This window comes from Prionailurus viverrinus, chromosome F1, assembly GCF_022837055.1.
Source record: "Prionailurus viverrinus isolate Anna chromosome F1, UM_Priviv_1.0, whole genome shotgun sequence".
In the NCBI taxonomy this organism is placed as follows: Eukaryota; Metazoa; Chordata; class Mammalia; order Carnivora; family Felidae; genus Prionailurus; species Prionailurus viverrinus.
This window is the reverse complement of record NC_062577.1, coordinates 37,744,765-37,766,708: the sequence shown is the minus strand read 5'-3', so window position 1 is coordinate 37,766,708 and position 21,944 is coordinate 37,744,765. Positions and strand designations below refer to the sequence as shown.

General features: G+C 54.7%; 1 protein-coding gene across 1 annotated transcript in view; it reads right to left on the bottom strand.

The window, feature by feature from the left end:
- Positions 1-235: 235 nt before the first annotated feature.
- PKP1 (plakophilin 1) overlaps positions 236-21,944 on the bottom strand; it is a 48,570-nt gene continuing 26,861 nt past the window's right edge. The window contains exons 3-14 of the mRNA XM_047839606.1: positions 16,344-16,738; positions 13,287-13,431; positions 12,132-12,339; positions 11,177-11,354; positions 9,667-9,781; positions 7,597-7,752; positions 6,563-6,739; positions 5,119-5,272; positions 4,578-4,764; positions 3,891-3,975; positions 725-831; positions 236-398 (exon numbers count right to left, since the gene is read on the bottom strand). Of these exons, the coding sequence (XP_047695562.1) occupies positions 757-831; positions 3,891-3,975; positions 4,578-4,764; positions 5,119-5,272; positions 6,563-6,739; positions 7,597-7,752; positions 9,667-9,781; positions 11,177-11,354; positions 12,132-12,339; positions 13,287-13,431; positions 16,344-16,738 (1,875 nt within the window). The 3' untranslated portion in view covers positions 236-398; positions 725-756. The remainder of the gene's footprint in view (positions 399-724; positions 832-3,890; positions 3,976-4,577; positions 4,765-5,118; positions 5,273-6,562; positions 6,740-7,596; positions 7,753-9,666; positions 9,782-11,176; positions 11,355-12,131; positions 12,340-13,286; positions 13,432-16,343; positions 16,739-21,944) is intronic.

Below are 21,944 nucleotides of genomic sequence, written 5' to 3'. Positions count from 1 at the left end.
GAGTAAGAAACTTTTCACCACCTCACGAGCTGCAGTAACAGCTTCGCTGTTTGCACTTTGCGGTCATACTTGCACACACACACACTTACATTATACATACATATATATATGTGTATATGTAGATATAGATCTAGATCTATATATACACCATTTCTCAGAGAAAGAAGTATTGACATGAAACATAAGCCCCTTTAACTCAAGAAAAGCCCCCCCCCCCTTCCCAACCCTCCCTGCCTGCCAGTTCCCCCAAGGAAAAAAAAAATCTAAAAATATTTCCATCATCCGCAGCCTTCAGGTTTGCTTTCAATTGCATTTGAACCTTTCTAAACAATGCACAGGGTGGACAGAGTCACCCCTCCAGCAAGGCCTGAGTTCTTCTCAGCTGGGTCACATCATTTCTGGAAAAGGAGAAGTCGTCCAGTTAGCATTTACAGGTGACAGACCCACGTCATAGGTCTGGCCAATACTGCCACCCCTTTCTACCCACGTCGGCACAGATGTGTCCCCTGGCCCGAGGGGGGACTCAGAGTCGCCCTGACACATTGATAGGTTGTTCTTGTTGAGTGAGAAGCTTATGAGATTTGTGCCTCCACTGCCACGCCCACCCCGTTCTGCCCAGACTCTGTCCCTGGGGAACACAGGCCTGGCCTTTCCCTCTGAGACTGGCTAAGGTTGCTACAGGGGTCCTAGAGATGCCTCTGCCCAGGGGGGAGCCAATTCTTACCTGCAATCTGTACTTGCTTGAGCAGCCCCTTCTTAGAATCGGGAGGTGAAGTTCCTGAAGCTGTTTGGCCCAGTTAAGGATCCCAGCATGTTCCTATCCAAACCTTGCTGTAAAGGGGGGAGAAACAGCATGAAACCGTATGAAACACCCTAGGCTGAAACAGAGTGGGACTTCCCACGGGGTCAGAAACTACCCTCCCAGAGTGTCCTTGGGCTTGAACCATAGCCCTCTGGGCTCATTATATATGTGTGTCAGGGCTAAAGCTGGCCTCATTTTTTTTAAAGTTTATTTATTTATTTTGAGAGAGAGAGAGAGAGAGAGAGAGAGAGAGAGAGAGAGACAACAAGCAGGGGAGGGACAGAGAGAGAGGGAGAGAGAGAATCCCAGGCAGGCTCTGTGTTGTCAGCACAGAGCCCAATGTGGGGCTCGAACTCATGAACCGTGAGATCACGACCTGAGCCGAAACCAAGAGTCGGACGCTTAACAGACTGAGCCACCCAGGCGCCCCAAAGCTGACCTCATTAGTGCAACCAAACATAAGGCCATTAATATCCACAAGTTAGTAAAATGTGTCTGGACTTCCACCAGCGCTTGCGAATTTCCTACGTGGATTTGCAGAAATCTGTATTAAGGCACAAGGACTTACGCTCATATTCATTACTCTTTAAATAAAACAACAACCAACATCAAATTAGAAAAGCTGTTTGTTGTTCTTCCTTCTGACTGTCCCTGTCTTTTTCTTTCTTTCTTCTCTGTTTTTTTGTTTGTTTGTTTGTTTTTAATTTTGGCATGAGCTCTCTGCAGGGGTGGGGGGACACATCCAGTGTTTCTCACACATACAGCAGGTGGTCAATAAATGCTCTGGAGTGAATGAGGATGGCAGAAGGGGCCCCTGGTGCCAGCCCTGAGCTCTGAGAACCTTGTCAGCTCTCACTGGCCTGTGGGAATGAGGGATCCAGACACCAGGTGGTTCAAAGCCCCAGGCCTACCTGGTCTGGGCACGAATCACATGATGCTGGGTTTTCCCCTGCGGATTTGCTTGCTTGCTCCTGTTGAACCTGGCTGGATTTGGTGGAAGGAGTCCCCAGGAGTGAGAATTCCTGGGTCTCAGCCCTGCCCCTGCCATGACTCACTGAATCAAGACAAACTCCTATTCTGCAGGATGGACATAAGCCACACGGCCTGCCTCTCTGTGGTGGTAACAACCTAATGAATGGGGGATGTGCGGATGCTTTGGGGGACAGAAGCACCGAGCTAGTCACGTCAAAGCTGTTGACAACCGCAGCTAGAGGGAGCAGTGGGGACCGGATGGCGAAGCTGGTTCCCATCGGTGCTGTACAGAAGAATGGTAACAAGAAGAGTCGCCGTGTGCCTCAGGCTGGGCGTGGCCTCAGTATTTCTGGGTGAGTTGGACCCTCTGGACCACGATTGAACAGCTTGAGGAAGGTCTCACCCCGTCCTCACCCACCTCCCTTCCACTGGGACTCCCCGGCAGCTGCCATGTGGCCAAGCCTGCCCACGTTGCAGTGCTGTTGGGAAAGAGCACTGGATGGTCCAGCAGAGGACAGGGGCCACCGCCGGCCATGGCCTTCAGGCTTCCCAGCCGTCTCTGACTACAGTAGTTCATGGGCCTCCCTTCAGTCTCCCTGCTGCGCTGGAGGAGGAACTGTTTCTCCTGCCCCAGGGCGGTTGTCTTCCAGGCTCCTCTTCTACACGGTTAGGCCCCTCCTGACCCTCCGCTCCCACCTGTTCCACAGTCTTCCTCAGCCTCCCCCCCCCCCCCCCCCCCCACTGTCCCCTGCTCTGCCGCCAACTCCTCATCTCATGATAGAGACGCTCGGGTCCCCTCTGTCATTAAACAGAGACCTTTTTACCCCTCCCTCGGTCTCCCTCCTTTCTGGGCCAAACTGAGGGGAGCAGTTCTCCTCTCTGCCCCACTCCGTCCCTCCCCAGCCCGGCTCCCCTGGCTTTGCCGGAAGTGCTCTTAGAGGTGCCCTGGGACTCCTGGGTCACCACATCCAGGGTCTTCCCTGGCACCTCTGTGGCCCTGAGAACCGCTGCCTACCCTCTCCCGTGCTCTCCCCTCCCACTCGGGCTTTGGCCCCTCCTGGCCACCTTGCGCGGCTCCTCCTGGCTCCCTGGCCCTTCACACTCCTCGGCCCCCAAGTCAGCGCCTTCCCCTTGCTTCTGCCCTTATTTTCCAAGACTCCTCCCCACACCTGTGCCCCGTGATGGTCCTGCCTGCTCTCATGGCTTCCACCTGCACAACGCTCCCATCTGTGTGGCAGCCTGGCCTCGCTCCTTGGGTCCCCCACCTGCAACCCAATCCAATTCCTTCAGACTCGACCTCTTCAAATCAGGACTGCCCTCGCTGTCCCCACAAAGCTTACTTGGCCTCTCCCCAACCGATCTGTTTGTGTTAACGCGGCCACAGTGTCTCCAGGCTACAACTCGAGCGTGGTCAGCCTGACCATTCTGTCTCTGTCCTTCTTCCGGCCTCACCGCTGTCTACATCTGGGTCTAAAGCATGGCAGCCGCAGGAGCGGGAAAGGTCAGTGTGAAGAGCTTTTGGTAAAATAAGACCCCAGGTAGGACTTTGTGTTTGATGAGGTTGGGAGGTGTCGAGGACAGGGAGGAGCCAGGGTCACCACTGGACAAATACAGCCGCCCCAGCATCTCTCAGTCCCCTCTGCCCCGCCCCTGGGGAGGAGGGAGGCTGCCAAGTGTTGCTTTAATCACTCAAAACCCCTAGTGGCTCCCCTCTGCCAAGGGCAAACTCTCAAAGAAATTAGAGGGGTCTGTGCTGTAGCCCAAACCTTCCTTTCCAGCCACAGTGCACATCACGCCCTCGAGTGAATTCCTGGTTTTCAGTTTGCTCCTAGAAGATCCCGCCCCAGGCGTCTCACACATTTCCTTGATTTCCTCTCCCCTCCGTGCACTCAGCACCTCCCCCGAGTCCGAGCCTAGAGATTTGTTCAGAGTATGATCACTTTCACCGTCATGCACATTTGTCTCTACTCCTTCCGTCTGTCCGTCTGTCTGCAGTGCGGCTCAGTCACGCCCACTGGGCAGAGTGGGCCATTCTGCTTCTCTTCTTGGCCCTCAGCGCTGCAAGGGGAGCTGCAAGACAGCCTCACTGGCAGGGGGTGACAGGGCGGGCCCTTACCTGTCTGAGGACACCCTGCAGCTCCTTGCTGGACCACATGTCAGACAGGAGGAGGCGGGCAGCTTCTGCAGCCTTGGGCGAGGTGCTGGGCAGGCAGGAAGTTCATTTGTGGGATGAGACTCAGGGAGGCATGAGAATGATCACCCTCCTCCCTCCCACCCTCACCTCTAGGTCTTAGCGATGTGGGGAGGCCCCAGGGGTGCATGAGAAAAGAGCCTTGTTGGGCTGGTCCCGCCGCACAGTGGGCACAACTTGGCAGCTCTGCCCACTTAGAAGTAGCCTGGGATTCTCCTCGGGGGCTGTGGGGGGAAGTTCTTTCCCATTCTGGTTCCCAAGCCCTTGTCCTGGGAGGAGAAAGCCCCATGGGGCAGAATACAGTTCCCACATGGGGGGGTCTGTGCCTCCATGCCTCCTGTTGGTCCTCTAAGGACTCTGCGTCCCCTGGTGACCCCCAGCTGAGAATACGCTGCCTCTGTCCCCTTTGTGCAGCCCCGAGGCCTGGCAGCTGGGCTCAGCTCCACAGCGCTCTTGGCTTCTGGAACTTCTCTGCATTCAAGCCTCCCCTGCCCAGGTTCCCGCCCTGCGCTGGGTCCTGCTCTCGCTGCACATCTGCGCCTTCTCAGAGGGTTGTGGGGCTGCCTGCTTTGCAGTGTGTGGGGGGTGGAGACCACTGCCCTCCCCGCCCACCTGCTGCGGCACAGGTTGATGATGTTGTTGACCATGCTGCTGGAGAAGTACTGCTTGGCCATCTGCGGCTGGGAGGCCATCAGATTCCTCACAGTGTAGCAGGCTGAAGACAGGATGTCTTCCGAGTTGCTGGTGTTCCCAGTGTGACTGGTGAGGAGCCTGGTCACCTCTGGGAATACTTGGTTCCCTGAGAGAGAAAGGAGTGGAGGGCACGGGGTCAGATGACCGGAGGAGAGAGGGGCTGAGAGGCTCCCTCTGGGACCACAGTCCTGCGCTGACCTCAGCCAGGTTTCTAGCAAGGAGGCCCTTGAAGGCTCCATTCTAGCTCCAACTCAGGGCTGAGGACCCGGATGGGATCTCTGCACCCCTGCCCTTTCCTACCTCCAAGCCTCTCTTGGGCCAGCTTCCCCTCTTGGAACGCTCACTCTAGGGAAAGTTCAGAGGGTGACCTTCCAGCAGGCTCTGGAAAGTGAGGGCTCTGCCGAGTCCTAGCTGGAGGGTGGGGGGAGAGGGGTGGTCTGACGCTGTGGTGGGCACTTACCCATCACTCTGTGCAGCACAGGGTGGCGGGACATGTTGCTCAGGAGGGAGGCTCCGGACCGCACCACATCAGAGTTGCCAGATTGCAGGAGGCGAGCAATCTGGGGCAAGCCCTTTTCCTTGAGCCCAATCAACTGGCTCATACCACTGGACATCTGAGAAAGAAGGATGGGGTGAGGACCTGCCTGTGGTTTCCCGGGCACCATGGTGGAAGAGGGCCATGTAATCCCAAACAAAAAAACCCTGGAACCTTTTCCCTCTCTTGTTAGAAGCACAGGCAAAGAGGGACACCGATTCGCTCACACACTGGCAACTACAGAGCACCCAGGCAAAAACGTGCCCCCATCTTTCCTGACCTTGCTCTCTTCTCCCAGCTCAGCCTGGAACCAAGATGGGTGATGAGAGGGACGTCTCAGACCCCTGGCTCATGGAGGCCCCGACTCGACTCCCAGTCTAACAAAACTGTCAGATGCCACTGCTCACCTGTTTGTCTCAGCTCTGTCCCCCCCACCACGCCCACATTTCCCAGCAGTATCTGCTCACCCAAAAGCACACAGTCAATGATATTTGTCAATTACCGAGGCGCTGACCACCTTCCAACTTCCATACCTCCGTAGAATTCCATACATATTTGTCGAGTACTTTCCCAGGGCAAAAAGGGAGAAGGGAGGGTCTGTGCCCACATGGAGGTACAATCCAGGGCCCCCTGGAGGTGGGTCAGCTCATCTGTGCCTCTAGCCACAAGGCCAGCCCGTCTCTAATCTGGTCCCAGGCTGGTTTGGAGTTCTTGAAGACCCCCAGCCCCATCCTCTCATAGACTTCAATTCGCCCCGGTCCTGCCTTCACCTGATTCTCTTTTGTCCTCAGTAGAGATGAGCGATTGTTGACTGTCTCCCCATCTAAATACTTGTTGGCTGCTACAGGCCTCCTATGGCTCAATGTCATTCCATCATGTCCTCCTAACTCTATGTGGCCTCAAAATCTCTACTGATTCTGCATTGTCTTCCTTTAGATCTGCCCAGACCCAAACCGTCTATTTTTCCCTCTGTCAGTTCAACACACAGGATATTCCTCCTACCACAAACGTACCCTTCATCCCTGTCCCCCGCCCCAGGCAGGGGTCAACACCGAGCCAGGAATCATGAGGCAAAAGGGACTCTGTGGGCACAGACAGAATCCAACGGGAGTGGATTCACCCGCTAGACACCGCCTAGAGTTCCCAGAGGGCCGGGCCATTTCTACTGCCTCATCGTTTCCCCAGAGGCCTGGCTGGAGCCTAGCATACGACATTCCCTCTGTTTGCGTCTGTAGAGCCAAGCTCTGAGGGCCATATGTGTTTGGCATGACTCAGTGCACACGCCTGTGGGAGAGCAGGGAAGGGAGCAGAAGTTGGAGAAATGGGGTTGGGGATGGGGGTGGGTGCAAGGGCGGATGCCGCTCCTCACCAGCCCCTTGCTGGCGGTCAAGTTCTGCAGGGCACCAGCGCAGGCCTCCAAGGTGGCGTCTTTCTTGCTCTTGCCCATGAGGTTCAGGTAGGTGCGGATAGCATCCGAGTGGTACAACCAGCTGCTGCCCTTGGGATTGGTCTCTTCCTCCGGAAGGGGGCAGTCGTAGTTGTTGTTCTGAGGACACAGGACAGGTCAGCAGGGAGCCTTGTGAAGGGAGGGAGCCCAGCATTCTGTGTGCCCTCCCCCAACTCTAGGGGCCTGGTTCCTGAGGGAAGGGGCCTAGGAAGCACCTGCCCCGGTGCCCTTTTCCTCATGGCGGCAGCAGCTCCGCAGAATGAGTAAGGCAAGGGGCCATGGTCCTGCGGGCTGGCTCTGAGGGAGGCAGAGAACAATCTAGAGATCGCAGGAGGTGTGCTGCAGGCCAGCCTCTGCCCAAACCCTCCAGCTGCGTCGGGCTGCTTTGGGGTCTCACACCAGGATGCTTCCTCTCCTCCCAGAGTCAGACTCCAAGGCTGACCCACCCTGGGTCAAACAGGGGTGGTCCAGGGGCCCAGCAGCCACAGTCGTGCCCCGTGTGGGGAGCCTGACCCTCCCTCCAGAGCACCCTTCTGCTTCTGGTGGCACCTGGGGGACTCGGGGGTTGGCGGGAACCAGGCCAGAGAGGGCTTAGAGTCCTGGCTACCCCCAAACCTTCCACAGTAATGGAGAAGATGAGGCAGGGTTTACCAATTACATGGTAAGCGAGAATGAGCTGTGAAAACAGAGGACCGGAGCTTCTGAGCTCGGGGCGGTCTGAGCTCCCACCGTCAAGAACACAGATCCCGTCTGCATGCAAGACAGAATGCCCTCTACTCAGCTCCCAGGGTGCAGCACAATCCTAAGGCCAAGGCTCTGGCATGGGCTTGTCTCCTACGGCTGGTTTCAGGCTTCGGGGGGACGGGGGCAGGGAGGAAGGGGTGGGCCAGGCAGCTGAGCCCAGCGGGGTGCTTGGCGGGCAGCAGGCCCTGGTTCTGTGATCCGACTGTGCTCACCATCATCTTATCGCTCTTGTTGCTGAAGCAGCCGGTGGAGGACTTCTCCGTGTAGGCATTGCGGGCGTTGTACTCCAGCTGGCGGTAGCGGGTGGGCACCTCGGCGTCCAGGCGGTAGGAGAGGTTGTGCAGGATACACATGCAGTTCTCCACAGACTAGGGGCCAAGCAGAAGCAAGGCGCCTGAGCCTGTGCCCTTCCCTGATGGCGTCCTGGGCTCACTCCCTGCCCTAACTAATGGGAGAGAGGCAGGCACCTTAGGCTGCCCCAGGAGAGAGGAACACAGCCACCCACCGCACTGAAAAAAGCTCCCAGTAACACTCCCCAGAATCTGGATTTGAATCCAGTTCTGTCATTTCCCAGCTGTGTGAAACGTCATGGCTTTCTTCAACTTCTGGGTCCGTTTCCTCACTGGTAAAATGGGACTGACGTCGCCTACTTCATCGGGCTATGGGGAAGATTATACATGGAAGTGCCTATCGTGGGGCCTAGCACATGGTAGGACACAACAGACAGTGGCTACTATTTCTTTTCTTTAGTTTATTTATTTTGAGAGAGAGAGAGAGCAACTGGGGCAGAGAGAGAGAGAGAGAGAGAGAGAATCTCAAGCAGGCTCCATGCTGTTAGCATAGAGCCTGATGCGGGGCTCGATCTCATAAACCGTGAGATCATGACCTGAGCCGAAATCAAGAGTCAGACGCTTAATGGACTGAGCCACCCAGGTGCCCCGACAGTGGCTACTGTTTCTCTTGCTACAGCCATTGTGCCAATGGTCAGATTGGGCAATTAAAGAACATACCCTCTGTCTTGGCACAGACAGGAGCAGCCTTGACATATTTAGGTTCAAAAGCCATTGAGTCCCCATGTCCCTGTTATTCCCTCCTTTCATGGCTAGTCCTCAGCTTCCAATACCAAAGGTGCTGACCCATCCCAAATCTACACGAGCAGTGGGACCTGGGACCCAGTACTTTGCAATGGCAGCTGCTCCTAGGTCTTTGCCATCTGTCCTCAGTGGACAGGCTGGGCTTTGAGCCAGCAGACTTACCTTCCTAACGATGTTCGGCCCTGCTAGGGTTTGAGGGAATCAGACTTGCACGGTCTGGGTTCCACAGGTAGAGGGGATGTTGCATCCAGAGTTGAAAAACATGATGTCTACTGGGACCCGGCTGAGCATTCGAGTGACTGTCTCTCTCTCTCTCTCTCTCTCTCTCTCTCTCTCTCTCTCCTGAGGCCCTGTTGTCACGTCCAGTGGATGAGCAGGAGACAAAATCTCTCCACAGGGAAACTGTGCAAGACCCAGTGGCCGTGATGCCCAGACAGTCCCCTGGTCATCTAGGGACTCTGGGAACTCACTATTCTCCTGAGTGTCCGTCCTGCCGTGGTAGAAATATCTCAGCCTTCAGTTTCTCTTTCCTCTGTGATTTTTCCTTTCTGTCTGTTTGTGCTAGTGTGTCCAAACGTCCAGAGGGGACAAGAGGGTGGCTTTGCCAATGGTCTCTTTGGCAGGTGGTGGGCAACTGTGGTAGAAGGAGCCTTGGTGCAGGAAGGATCCCTGGGGGCATCAGTGGGGCTCCTTAGGGCTGCAGGCAGGGCTCAGCACTGCCAATGCCAGCGGGGGCAAATGCTCACGGAGAGCTCCCTCTGTGTCCGGCCCTCTTCACGCTTTGCTTAGTAACTAATTGAGCCCTTCAACCAGCCCATGACATAGATATGATTGTGATTATCTCCGAATGAGCACAGTGCAAACCGGGAAACAGACATCGTGGAAGCGTCTGCATTCACAAAGCCTGTAAGCGAGGAAGAGGGGATTCTGCCCCTGCAGCACTGCCCCAGGCCAGCAGAGCTCTCTGCATCCAGCCATCCCCTTCACTGGCCTTCTGTCCTGTCACCAGACCATGCCTTCAGGGCCCCCCTCAAGTGCAGACCTGCCTCGTGGAGCCTGGGAAAGAAAAATGTCAGGACCTGGAGGCCAAGGAGCTGCCCTCACTGATCCTGTGGAGGTCCTGGGCCTTGGAGCTCCGGACAGAGAGGAGGACTGGGGGCCGGGGCCAGAGAGGGGTGGGACGCTCACCTTGTCATCACAGCGGCTGGCGGCCACGCAGTTCTGGACATAGGCCATGAGGGAATCAATGAGCCCCGTGTAGTTTCGCATGGTCTGGCGGCCTGCATCGGCAGAGCTCAGGTTCCTGAGGGAGAGAACAGAGAGGCTGTGAGGATGCAGGGGAGGAGGGAAGCGGGTAGAGAAGAGTGTGGTTGGGGGGCACGCGGGGGAGAGAGCAGGTGGGGGAAGTAGGGGCAGAGGAGATGGGGATGAGTTTGGAGGTGTGGCAGGAGGAGAACAAGGCAAAAAAAAAAAAAAAAAAAAAAAAAACAAAAAAAACGAGGAAGAAGGAAAGAAAGAAAAACCATTAAGCGGATTCTGCCCGGTCCTGGTTGAGGTTGGATGGGGTCTCCTTGAACTCAGTTCTTTTCACCCTTCCTTCTGCCCCCCTGGGCTCCAGGCCTGTAACTTTCATGACTGTCCATGGCTCTAGTGCAGCTGGCAGGTCGAGGCACGCTCCCTACCACTACTGGGCACCTGTTGAACAGGGGCTGGAAGCTTCTACCTGCCCAGTTTATTTCTGTGGAGGAGGAGAAGCTCTGTAGGGTGCTGGGGCCAAGGGCTGGATCTGGGAAAGAAGCCCAGGGGTGCTCCGCTGGGGGCCAGATGCCCCCTCCACAAGGAAGCTGTGTTCTGCCTCAGCAGTGAGCTCCTTTCCAAGCAGTCTGGGCCCATTTTCCTCTGCAGGCGGGCTGTGGCTGCTGTTGCTATTAATAGCCTTGCAACCCCTTGAAGTCCTTAATACCCTGACTTTGCTCACTGGAGGCCACTAATGGAGGCTGACAGGGAGGAGCATAAGCTGAGGACACAGAAGCACCCCCCAACTGCACCCCTCATTCCGGGGCTCCTAGGAGTTGGGAAAGATGAACCCCATCGGAGCAAGGTGTGACCCTAACGGGGATCTGTTTCACTGCTCCACCTCTACCCTAGCACCCATGACCCCACTTGTAAACCTCTCCTCTGCAATGAGCACACCAAGGTCCCTCCCCCAACAGCCCCCAGGGGCCTTGCCTCACCCTGGTATGAGACTCAGGAGACTCTGGAAAGAGCAGTGCCACCTTTATGCCAATGAATATGGCCGTTGGTCTTAGCACCACAGCTGGGAAGTGACTCATTTAGGAGCCCATCAGCAGACTTTTGTCTAAAAGAACACTCTTCAAGAGAGTACAAGAAATGCATTTTTGGGGGGCGGGAGAGAGGGGAATGGTTGAGCCAGTTTGGATATTCAGATCTGGCATTTCTACTCTTAGATTTCTAACTAAGTCTGCTGAGGTCCCTTACAGGAGGTCATGGAGTCCTGAGCCTTATCCAGATCCAGGGAAGTTAGGGATGCTGGAGTCCCATTTCTTGGAGTCTGCCCTTGAAGACCAGTGCCAGACTGCATTTTACATCCCCTGCCCTAGGCTGGCCGAGATGGGGCTGCCTGGAGAAAGGCCCAGGGCTGGGGCAAAAGGACCCCAGGGACACGCTCTTCTCTCACCTTAAGCAGCCTGTGGCATTGAAGAAGACCTCAGGGTCCACTATTTCCCGGGTCATGTTGCTGTTGCCATCACACCAGCCGGAGAAGGGAATGATGACCCGGTCAGCCAGCACAGGCAGGGCGTCGGCGATGAGTTCCACCTTCAGCTCATCAGTGGATGACAGGTTCCAGAGCAGCCCTGGAGGTTGGGGATGGTCAACTCAACACATGGCAGGCTCAGGAAGACCCCAGGTGCCGAGGTGCCACCCCCAGCCTGCTCTGGCAAGGGAGCCCTACTGAAACATCGTCTTCCAAGTAGGCCTGGTCTATCAAATCTAGTGTCTGATTATTTCCTGAGCTCATTTTCCAATGTCTCAACAAGACTTCAGGTTCTTTGAGGGCAGGGAGCATCTAGAGTTCTTTATCGAGGTCAAAATTATGAATGTGCAAGGTCATCCAGAAACGTTTGATTGATCAGTAGTTTCTAATATAAATGTTAGCGCTAGAGTCTTCTAATGTTCTCTATTTTCCACCTGAAGGTCATTCCAGAAACACTTATCACGGTTACTCTGTACGTGGTCTCATCTCCCAGTCCAGTCTGAGGGCTTCCTAGTTCCTTCTAACCCTTGCGCCCCAGGCCTGAGTGCTTAGCATATTGTTTGGACACAAGAGGGCGCTTAAGACCTGAAGTTCCAACTTCACATCCTCCTCTTCGTCTGGAAATCCCAGGGTCTGTTGAATATGGATCCTGCCTGGACACCAGCCTTCTACCCCTTGCCTTCTATCTTCAACAAGGTTGACACCTTGTGGGTAGGCACCATGTGGACGCCACTAACCTGGCCACAGTCAGTACCATGGGGCTCCCAAGACATTAGCCAGAGGTCAAATGTGCACCTGTGCTTGGGCCCAGACTGGAGGGAATGCCCTATACACCACCCACCCCCAACCCTAGCTCTCCATGGCTGGGGATCCCTACCAGTCAGTTGTTTCTGGATCTCAGTGCTCCCGGTTCTCCTCAGGAGGTTGACAGCCTCTCGGATCCCATTCTGCCTCCGGGTCTCCAGCTTGTTGGTGATGCTCCGGAACACCAGATTACGCAGGGCCCCAGCCGCAGCCTGCTGGACGTTCTGGTTGGGGCTCCGGAGGAGGTCCACCAGCTTGCAGATGCCTCCCAACTGATAGACCTGTTGACATACAGGTGCCACATGGGCCAGTCAAGGAGGTGAGGCTGATCTGATGACACTACTCGAAGTGATTTTTCTCAGACCCCAAAGTCTACTGTCAGCTCAGAAATATTCAAGCCAGCCAAAAAAAAAAAACCAGTGTGGAGTAATAGTACTCAGAAAACCAAGATGTAATCAGACCAGAAACCAAGATGGATTCCAATGCCAGCGCCCTCACATCCTCGGCAGGAGACCCTCAGCAAGGCAGTCCTCTGTTCTGAGCCTCACTTTTCTCCTCTGAAATACGGTGGTGAGGACAAGAGGACATGGTTATAAATATACTTCAAAAGTCCTAAAGCAGGACAGACATAAAGGAGACCCTCCCATGGGAACTTTCTCCTGTGACAGGAACTCTGATTCGGATGGATCTAGAATCTCTAGGAAACACATTTCAGGCACCGTTCCCTGGGGCTGAGCTGCGGAACCTTATAGGCATCCTTCCTGCCAGCCAAGCTCGGGGGGGCATGACCAAGCCCCAGTTTCCAGCACACATGCCTGGGGAGAGAGAGGATCAAGCTCTGGAGAGGGAGAGAGAGATGGAGACAGAGAGGCAAAGAGACAGAGACAGAGAGACAGAGAGACAGATAGAGAGAAGCGGGGGGAGGGAGTTGAAGGGTGGAAAGTAGTCATACTCTTTAGTGGAATTTGAGAAAGGGGATTTCTGTTGAACTCACAGCTGTCTCTTTCATGATCAGTGGAGGAAATTCCTGACTAATGTCCACTCACCTGGAGGGTTAAGATGCCCAGCTGTGATCTCAGGCAATGCCAAGCACACTGCTCACCCAAGGCAGCTGGGCAGGGTGAGAAGGAGCAAGTGCAGACGTCCCCACCCATGTTTAAATGGGGTCAGACTGACACACCCAGTCCCTGCCCAGGTCTATAGGGGAGGAGGGTGTGTGGTCAGTTACCTGCTGCTTGGCCGATTCATCCTGGAAGCAGGTGTGCTGGATGTAATAGGCCCCGATGGCCTGGTACTTCTCATCCTGGGAGCTCAGGTACTGCACGGCCTTGGGGATGGTCAGCCCACTGCACTCAATATCCTCACTGCAGATCCTGTGGGCAATGGGCAGTGGTGGGGGGGTGGGGTGGTTACTGGGTAGGCTGGGAGAATTTCCCCTTGTATGCCCAAGCTGCCACAGCCTCATCTGCAATCTGGAAAGCCAGAACAAGGCAGCCCTAGGCCCAGTTGGAGAGCATTCCTGTGGAACAGCTCTTCCAGAGGAGGGAAAAGGCTCATCCACGGCGAACACTCACTGTGATGAAGTCCACGTCATGGGTCAATATCCAAACAGGTAAATTACCTCTACACCAAGACAAAACTCTGCCCTATTCCCAAGAGGAAGCTCCCCACCCCTCTGCCATCTTTCTTGTTTGTGCCTGGTATTGGGAAAATGGAAGAGAATGGCTGTGAGCCTGTCCAACTGTCCATCCATCCATCCATCCATCCATCTTCCTTCCCTCCTGTCTCTATCCATCCATCCATCCATCCATCCATCAATGCAGCCATCTGTCCCTCACTCCCTTTGTTCCAAAGTCCAGCTAATTCTTCTTACAAAGATCCTCATACCTGCTTCTTCTTCCCAACCTCATGGTTACTGCCTTCCTTCTGACCATGATCACTCTCACTGGGACTCCAGCAAGAGACCCTCACAACTGGCTCTCTTCTCCAAGCTCCGTCATCCAAAATTTGACTCTCCTTTTCCACACTCACAGTCCTAAAATGTGGTTCACTGTGTTGTTCCCATCGGCAGGTTCAAGTGCAGACTGCTTAGACCAATATCCAAGGGCACATGTTAAGTCGAACCATGTGAAAGGGTTGATAGTCAACCTTTTTGAGCCATAAAACTAAAAATTTCATGTTTTAACCTAATAGCTTGGCTCTCTGCTAAGCCCTCTTGTACACTCTCCAGCCCTAACAAGGTCTGCTCCAGCAGGACTCTTCTCTTCACTGACCCCTCATCAGGGCTCAGGTGTACCCCTTTCCCTTCCCCTCATGGTGCATGTGACCTGCTGAGGTCCTGCTGCTGTGAACATTCCAGGGCAAGGAAACCTCTCTCCTAGGAATCCTTCCAGCTTCTGTGACGTTGAGTCTCAGGCTGCCTTTCCACCTGTCTGTGTCCTGGTTGCCAACAGAGATGGAAAGTTCCTGAGGGCAGGGACAGCCCCTTCTATGGCACCCAGCCCTACCCCCCTGGAAATCTCCCCAGCATTTCTAGAGGAAGCCCTCTTCTCACTTTTACTAGCCTCAGTCTTGCCACAGTAAATGCTCAGTAAGAATTCATAGTTTTAGTGTGGCATCCTAACTCCATTTCTGGAAAAACTGCCCAAGGGGTGAAGCTCTCCTGTCTTGTATTAGCAGCACCCTGGCCCTGCACTGAGAAAATGTCACATCTGCCAGGCAGACATCATCTCTAAATGGCTTGACATTCATCCCCTCCCATGTCTTACCTAGACCTTGACCTCTCAGGGCCTCTGGTTTGGGGCAATAAGCTAGGGCTAGACACTGCCCTGTTCCTTGCTCCAAGGGAGAGGGTTTCTTGGTCCTTCTCCGAATCATCCTAAATATACCTTATGGCCTTTGAGTAGTTAGGAGAGGTCCAGCTCTACCTCGGGATTCAGCTTAGTATTAAAACAGTGGTGAGTGGGGGAGAGTGGGGGAATGCTTTAGCAGCTGTGTAGCCTTGGGCAAGCATCTCTGTGCCTTGTTTCCTCCTCGGGAATTCTAGCACTTGCCTAGAGGGGCTATGAGGACTAGAGGTGAAGAATGCAAGCTCCTGGGGCTCTAGGAAAAGCAGTTTATCAGTTAATTGTGTAGCTCTGGGACAGCTCTAGGCCGCTCTGTTCCTAGCTGTGTCCCTACACTTACCACACTTCCCCAGCACAGGAGACGCTTAGTGAATGTTTGTCAAATAAGTGAATAAACGATCATTAAGCGGTGATAAGGAACAGTTTGGAGGTTCATGGGGCTCTGAGCCCTGGAGGGCAGGCTCAGTGTCCCCGGAGATACTGTGGCCGTCCGCAAGCCCCCCTGTGCCCGTGGCTCTTGACGGGACACCCGCCTTTGTTTCCTTCATTCTCACTGGGTGACGGGCTTTCAGTGTTGAGGGACAAGGGTTGTACTCAGTTCCTCAGCACTAGCTCCGGTTCCTCAACTTTTATGTCTGTTTGTCCTGGCCGTCTTTTGTCCTATAAGGTGGAACAGGGCCCCTTTCCCATCGTCTACATCAGGGCACACTCGTTGGCTCTTCCAGAACACGGATAGAGATGTGCATGGCTAAGATCATAGATTCCCCGTCCCCTGGAGGGCTTGTTTTTTTAAAAATTTTATTTTTTTATTTTTGGGACAGAGAGAGACAGAGCATGAACGGGGGAGGGGCAGAGGGAGACACAGAATCGGAAACAGGCTCCAGGCTCCAAGCCATCAGCCCAGAGCCTGACGCGGGGCTCGAACTCACGGACCGCGAGATCGTGACCTGGCTGAAGTCGGACGCTTAACCGAATGCGCCACCCAGGCGCCCCCCCTGGAGGGCTTGTTAAAACACACACTGCTGGGTCTCTCCCTGAGTTCCTGAGTCAGTAGGTCTGGGTGCAACCTGAAAATTAGCATTTCTCACAAGTTCCGGGTGATGCTGCTGCTGCTGCTGTTGGGAGGCATACGCTTTGAGAACCATGAGCCTAGCTAACCTTCTCTAATTAGCCTCCCTCTGTTCATAACCCGTGACCCTTTAGAACCTATATACTCAATGCATTTGTTTGAATGTCTGGGTTCTGTCTCCCCCTTCACACTTCCTGAGGCCAGGAAGCGCCCCCCTCCCCATCGCTGCCCCCGCAGGGACAACGAGCCCCTTGGGGACAAGAGGCCGTCTTTCCTATCATCAGCAACAACCTTGTGTGGTGTAGCCAGGAGAACTCCGTCTCCTACCCGGTCCCCACCCCGGCCCCCAACACAGCCTGGCAGCACTTACTTGGAGCTGGCCCTCGAGTGACCGAAGGACAGGTCCTTGTTGCAGGAGATGGGTGGGATGTACACCGGGTCCTGCTTGGAGGTGCAGGAGGGCGGGCGCACAGGGCACTTCTTGACTGCCTTCTGGCCACTGCAGGTGCTGTAGAAGCTATAGCGGTTCTGGGTGGTCTTTTGGCCCTTGTTGCTCAGTGTGCCCTTGCGCAGGGTGCCCCGAGGGTCACAGTAGAGGTCGGGCTCGCTGCGGCTCGCCTTGATTTTCTGCATGAAGCAGATGTCGCTGCCGGCGCCCGTTGCGTTACAGCTGCCCCGTTGGTAGTGCCGGCCCCAGTTCTCCATCTGGCTGTAGGAGCTGAAGCGTCTGTTGTCATTCTCCCGCTTGAGGGTCCCGTTGTAGATCTGGTCAGAGAAAGGGAGAAAGGCTCAGTCAAGGTTCCTGACTGGGGATTCTGGATCCAGCTGGCCATGGGGCGGAGTCCGCCCCCCGCCCCCGTGATAATGTTCGTGGAATCCCAGAATGTTTGGAGTGGAAGGAATCTCAGCCATCATCTGATATATTACTTTTCAGACGGCAGATTGCGACCCATTATGGATTGGGAAATCAATTTAGCCGATTGTGACTATCATTTAAAAAAATGGAATAGACTAGTATATACTGGAATGTAAGCTCTCCGAGTGCAATGCCGGGAGTAGAGACACGCGTGGTGTTGTGACACAGCACGTGGGTGCTGGGCTGCGATGTAAGATGTACGTCCTACAGTGGGTTGTAGCCACCGACCCAGCCCTTCACGGCCTTGTCCAGGGGGGAGTCGGAGGCACAGAAGAACTCAGTGAGGGAAGGGCAACCCTGGACTGAAGCCCAGTCCCTACACCCTCGCCCTGTCACCTTGTGCCATTCCCAGACACCGGCAGCTTCCAACACAGCCAGCCTTGCTTGGCCACTTGCACTCAGGGTGGGGAAATCTCTCCTATTCTGGCCAGGGCTGTTTTCCACTGTTATTTCTCTGTTGAACTCCTCACGTTGCCTCCCCTCTGCCAGGGCAAGAAGCAAATGGTAACGGGCCCTCCGGGGGAACCCCTCACAGGCCAAAGAGAGAAAATATTTCTGCTGCTGCGCCACCTTTTACGAGAGTGCCTGCGCACAGGGAGGCAGGCCAGGGGCTTAGGGTGGGGCGCAAGGGGACCTCCTGGGCTTCCTTGTCCGGCTTGCAGTGGGGAGAGGCTGGGCAGAGGCTCAATCCAACAGGAAAACTTATGGTAATGAAGCGACCCCCAGGGCTCTGTGTGAGCTTGCTCAGGGATGCAGCTTCCCTGGGAAGAGCCTGCAAAGCTGAAGGTTTGGTGGGAATGAGCTCGGAGCAGATCGGTTCGAGGGGGACTTTCCCAGGAGCTCACAGGCCAGTGGGCCTGCCTGCTCTGACTTGTTCTCAGACTAGAGGATAACACCGAGCCTGATAAAATGTCTCCACACAGGTGCTGACTTGGATCTCACCTTTGCTGGGATGAGCCAAGGCCAAGTCTAGCAGCCCGGAGCCTGCCTGCCCCACCCCATGAGTGTGTGTGTGTGTGTGTGTGTGTGTGTGTGTGTGGCAGAGGTGGTTGGGCAATTGGGTTATTCTCCTCCACACCACATCTAGCCACACAAGGCTGGGGAAGGGACTTCTCTTGGCCAGTGCCCTTTCGTCTCTGCAGGGAGACTCTCAGCAGGAAGCCACCCATGGGTTGAGGTCCCAGTAAGGGGTGGCATCCAAAAGTCACAAGACGGGGGGTGGGAGGGAGGGGAGGGGAGGGGATGGGTATTGAAGAGGGCATCTTTTGGGATGAGCACTGGGTGTTGTATGGAAACCAATTTGACAATAAATTTCATATATTTAAATTAAAAAAAAACACAAAAGTCACAAGCCACAAACTTTTAACCTTCACAATGGTGCTCTCATCAACTCCACCCACATGCTCAGCTGGGCACTCCGGTGGGCACAATTTTCCTCCTCAAACTGGGTCAAACCAACCTACCCCAAAGGGAACAGGTGCCGGGGAGACATAAATGAACAATAACAGGCAGAGGGAAGAGAAGTGGTGAGCGTTTTTGACGGGAACTCGGAACTCGCATTTTGTAGCACCTTGTAGACTTTACCTGCAAAATATGCAATTAGGCCTCCCCTGCTTTAGGCCAATGGCCACACCCCTCTCACCTTCATTCTCCCAGGATGCGGGGAGGTGATGATGGCACTTTGGAGGCAGGCTAAGCCTTAAATGGAAATGCAACAAGGAACTCTCTTGTTCTCAGTAAATGACACCCCTGGACGTCATCTCAGATACTTGAGGAATCCAAACACTCATCCTGGACCAAACCCAGCAGAAATGTGATCACGCTGATGAAGCCTGACAGAGGCTTTGGGCTTTGCTCTCCCGGGCTGGGAAAAGGAGGAGCAGGCAGCCCTGCCAAGTCTTGGTGAGGGTGGGCTGCCCACGGGGAGTGGGGTTGGATGTGCCCGCAGGGGTCAGGTGTGGTGGAGAAGGCAGGGCTGTCCCCGTGGGACCGAATTTCCTGCCCCGCCCCCCGCAGCTACATCCCAGTGGCGTCACCCATTCCTGGGAGCCCCACCCCGGCTCTTGTATCATGGCTGCTGGCTGCTGTGCTATCTGCTGGTGGCTGAGGATAACTGTGGGTGACTCTCCCGTCATCATCACTTTGATAGGTGGGAGCCGAGCTTCCTCTCAGCCAGGCCCTTTTCTGCCCTAGCGCCACAGGGAGTCTGCATTTACCCCTCTGGGCTCAGACAAGGCCGGCTATCACCAGTCTTCTGGGCACAGATGGCCTGTGACCTTTCCCTTTTCTGCCTATCAGGACGAGACCTTGGGACTCCAGGTGCATTCCTCTAGCTCACTGGGCAGAGGGGGACTCGGTGGTCAAGAACACAGAGTCTGGAGCCACACTGCCTGGGCCGAGTCCTGGCCATGTCAATTGCTCGATGGGTGGCCTCGGCCAAGTTACTTAAACCCACCATGTCTCAGTTTTTTTTACATCTGTCAAATTGGGATCATAATTGTACCCAGTGTTGGGAGAATTCAGTGAATGAGCGTTTCTGAAGTGCTTAGGACAGTGCATGACGTAAATGTTTGTTTAGTAGGGCCATCTGTATCCCTCTGATGCTCAGACTAGACACAGACTGGTGGCATGTATGACCTGGTTGAGGGTTTACATCACCCAAGCCATACCTAAAGGAGCGACCAGGTTGGCACATGAGGGGGATGAACCCAGGCCAACTCCAGCCCCGGGTAGGGGTACCCACTAGTATTTAGAACCCATGCTAGTCTCACCCAATGGCCACAGAATAGGCCTCAATAGGTTTCAGAAAAACAAAGGAGTGTGGTCTGCCTGTATGACTTTATGTAGGGATGACGCAGTGTTTCTTTACGTGGGTGCTGTCGGCATTTGGGGCAGGACAATTCTTCATTGTGCAGGTTGTCCCAAGTATTACGTGTTTAGCTGCCTCTGGCCCCCAGGCCCTAAATGTCAGTACGCCTTGCAGCCATTGTGACTAGCAAGAATGCCCCCACACGTTTCCAGACCCACCCTTTCAGATCCTGAGCAAGCACCTGCAGCTGGAATGGAATACGAGGGCAGTGTGCACACACGTGCCCACGGCAGGTGGGAGAGCTTCCCTACCAGTGCCGGGTCTCCCAGACACACCCCACACTCAGATAGCGATCTTCTGGTAGCGTCCTCTGCTTTGAATACAAAGGATAGTGAGACACACACACACACACACACACACACACACACACACTCCTTGTCTGGTTATCTCATGCTTCCTTGGGAAACTCCAGCCTCAGGTGGGATGGTCCATGCATCAGAACATTCCAGTGGCTAGTAACTTGACTTTCTGGGGGCAGAGCTGACCCTCAACTAGAGAACAGCCTGGGCTGGACAGCCTGGGGGAGGTCCAGGCTGTGTCCAGACAGATATGCTTCTCCACCTGGAAGATCAATGGGGCTCTGGGGAGGTCAACTCATGGAACCACCTTCCAGGTGGGCTAGAGAGAGCTGCTCTTAGCAAGGAGCCTCTCCTAGCCAAGTCCTGCTCTGCTCCCCCTTGTGCTAATGACTTAGGTCTTGTAACTAACCCACCTTTCTTTTCTTCTCCCCTTCCTTCTTGGAGAAGAGTGGAATTCTATGTCCTGCCGAATGCTCTCCAGCCCCTCTTCCTGTTCCCCCTTATACCAGGAAGTGCTCAGAAGGCAACCCCTTCATTTTTCAGGCAGTGAAACTGAGTCCTAGCAGGTGACTAGACTAATAGAGACCAAGATCCAGGGTCTCAAAGAACTGAATATAGTCAGCTTTCCCTTGAGAGTTCCATTCAGTTGAAAGAGGCCCCTGAACTGGAAGAGCTCCTGTTGGCCCAAGATCATTGGACATGAGAGTGACTAACCATTCAGGAAGAGATGGCATCATTTTGTCCTTCCAACTGAGAATCATTTCTGACTCCTCCCTTTCCACTCCCACTGCCCAGACTGTGGCCCTGATAAGCTTCAGCTCACAAATGGACAATTCTAGTGTCCCCTGCCAGCCCCTAACCCAGCCCCTGGGGTTCTGGTGCCTTCCTGGTGGTGCCATCCACTTGACCTTCCTCAGACAAAGCTTTCCTTGCTTGACAAGCCCACAGTGTCTCTCTGCTTCTTGCAAGACAAAATCACCAGCCTGGCCCTTGTCTCTTTGGTCACCTCTTCTCCTCCCCAACACACCCCCTTATACTGTCTGGTGACATTGACCACATCCTGCTTCTGCTCAACCTCTTCTCCATCCTGCATAGCTTCCTTGCCCCTCCACCCAAATCCTATGTTTCTCCAAGGCCTTGTCTCCAAACTGTCATCTGCACACCCTGTTGACTGTGACCTTGTGTTTTCTCTAGTTGCTAATGGTCTCTGTCATTTCCCCCAAATTACTGTGCCTAGAACAGGGCTGGGCTCACTGCAAGTGCCCAGAGGAGTTGTGACTTGCCATGGGACTTTGTGCTGGGGATGGAAATTTGGGCTGTTGTACTGGAATTGCCGCACTCCCGTGGGTGCAGGAGAGCCTCAACAACTAAATGAGCTGCTAGGAAGGCAGCAAGGTTCCAGATGAGGCAAGCCAGTCTGTGAGGGTGGCCCCGCATGGGTTCAGGCTGAAGGGGTCCAGGATTCTTCCCTTTACCTTGTGACCTGGGCGATATTAGCTGGTGGGTTGAGCCTAGAGAGTTCTATTCCAGCTCAGGCTGATCAGACAGAAGCTGCTGACTCCTTGGGAGCCAGGCATGTGCTGGGCAGACCAAGATGAAAAGAGTGTCTGTGTCCCCAGCTATTAGCCCATTTTGAAACCACGCTTCTGCTAGCAAGGTGGGACCGGCCGAACCGGCTCTCCAGCAGGACGCACCCTGCTCTTCCCTGCCCAGTCACGCACCCAGCAGAGTGCCCAGCAGGGCCACCTTCGGCAACGTGATCTCCAACGCCCTTCTCATGAGAGTGAGCGCACGCACACGGTTTCATGGGGTCTCTGTGCCTCTTGGGCTTGGCGAAGCCCTCCTGGGAAAGATCTTCATTGGAAATGCCTTGAGGACAGATCCCAT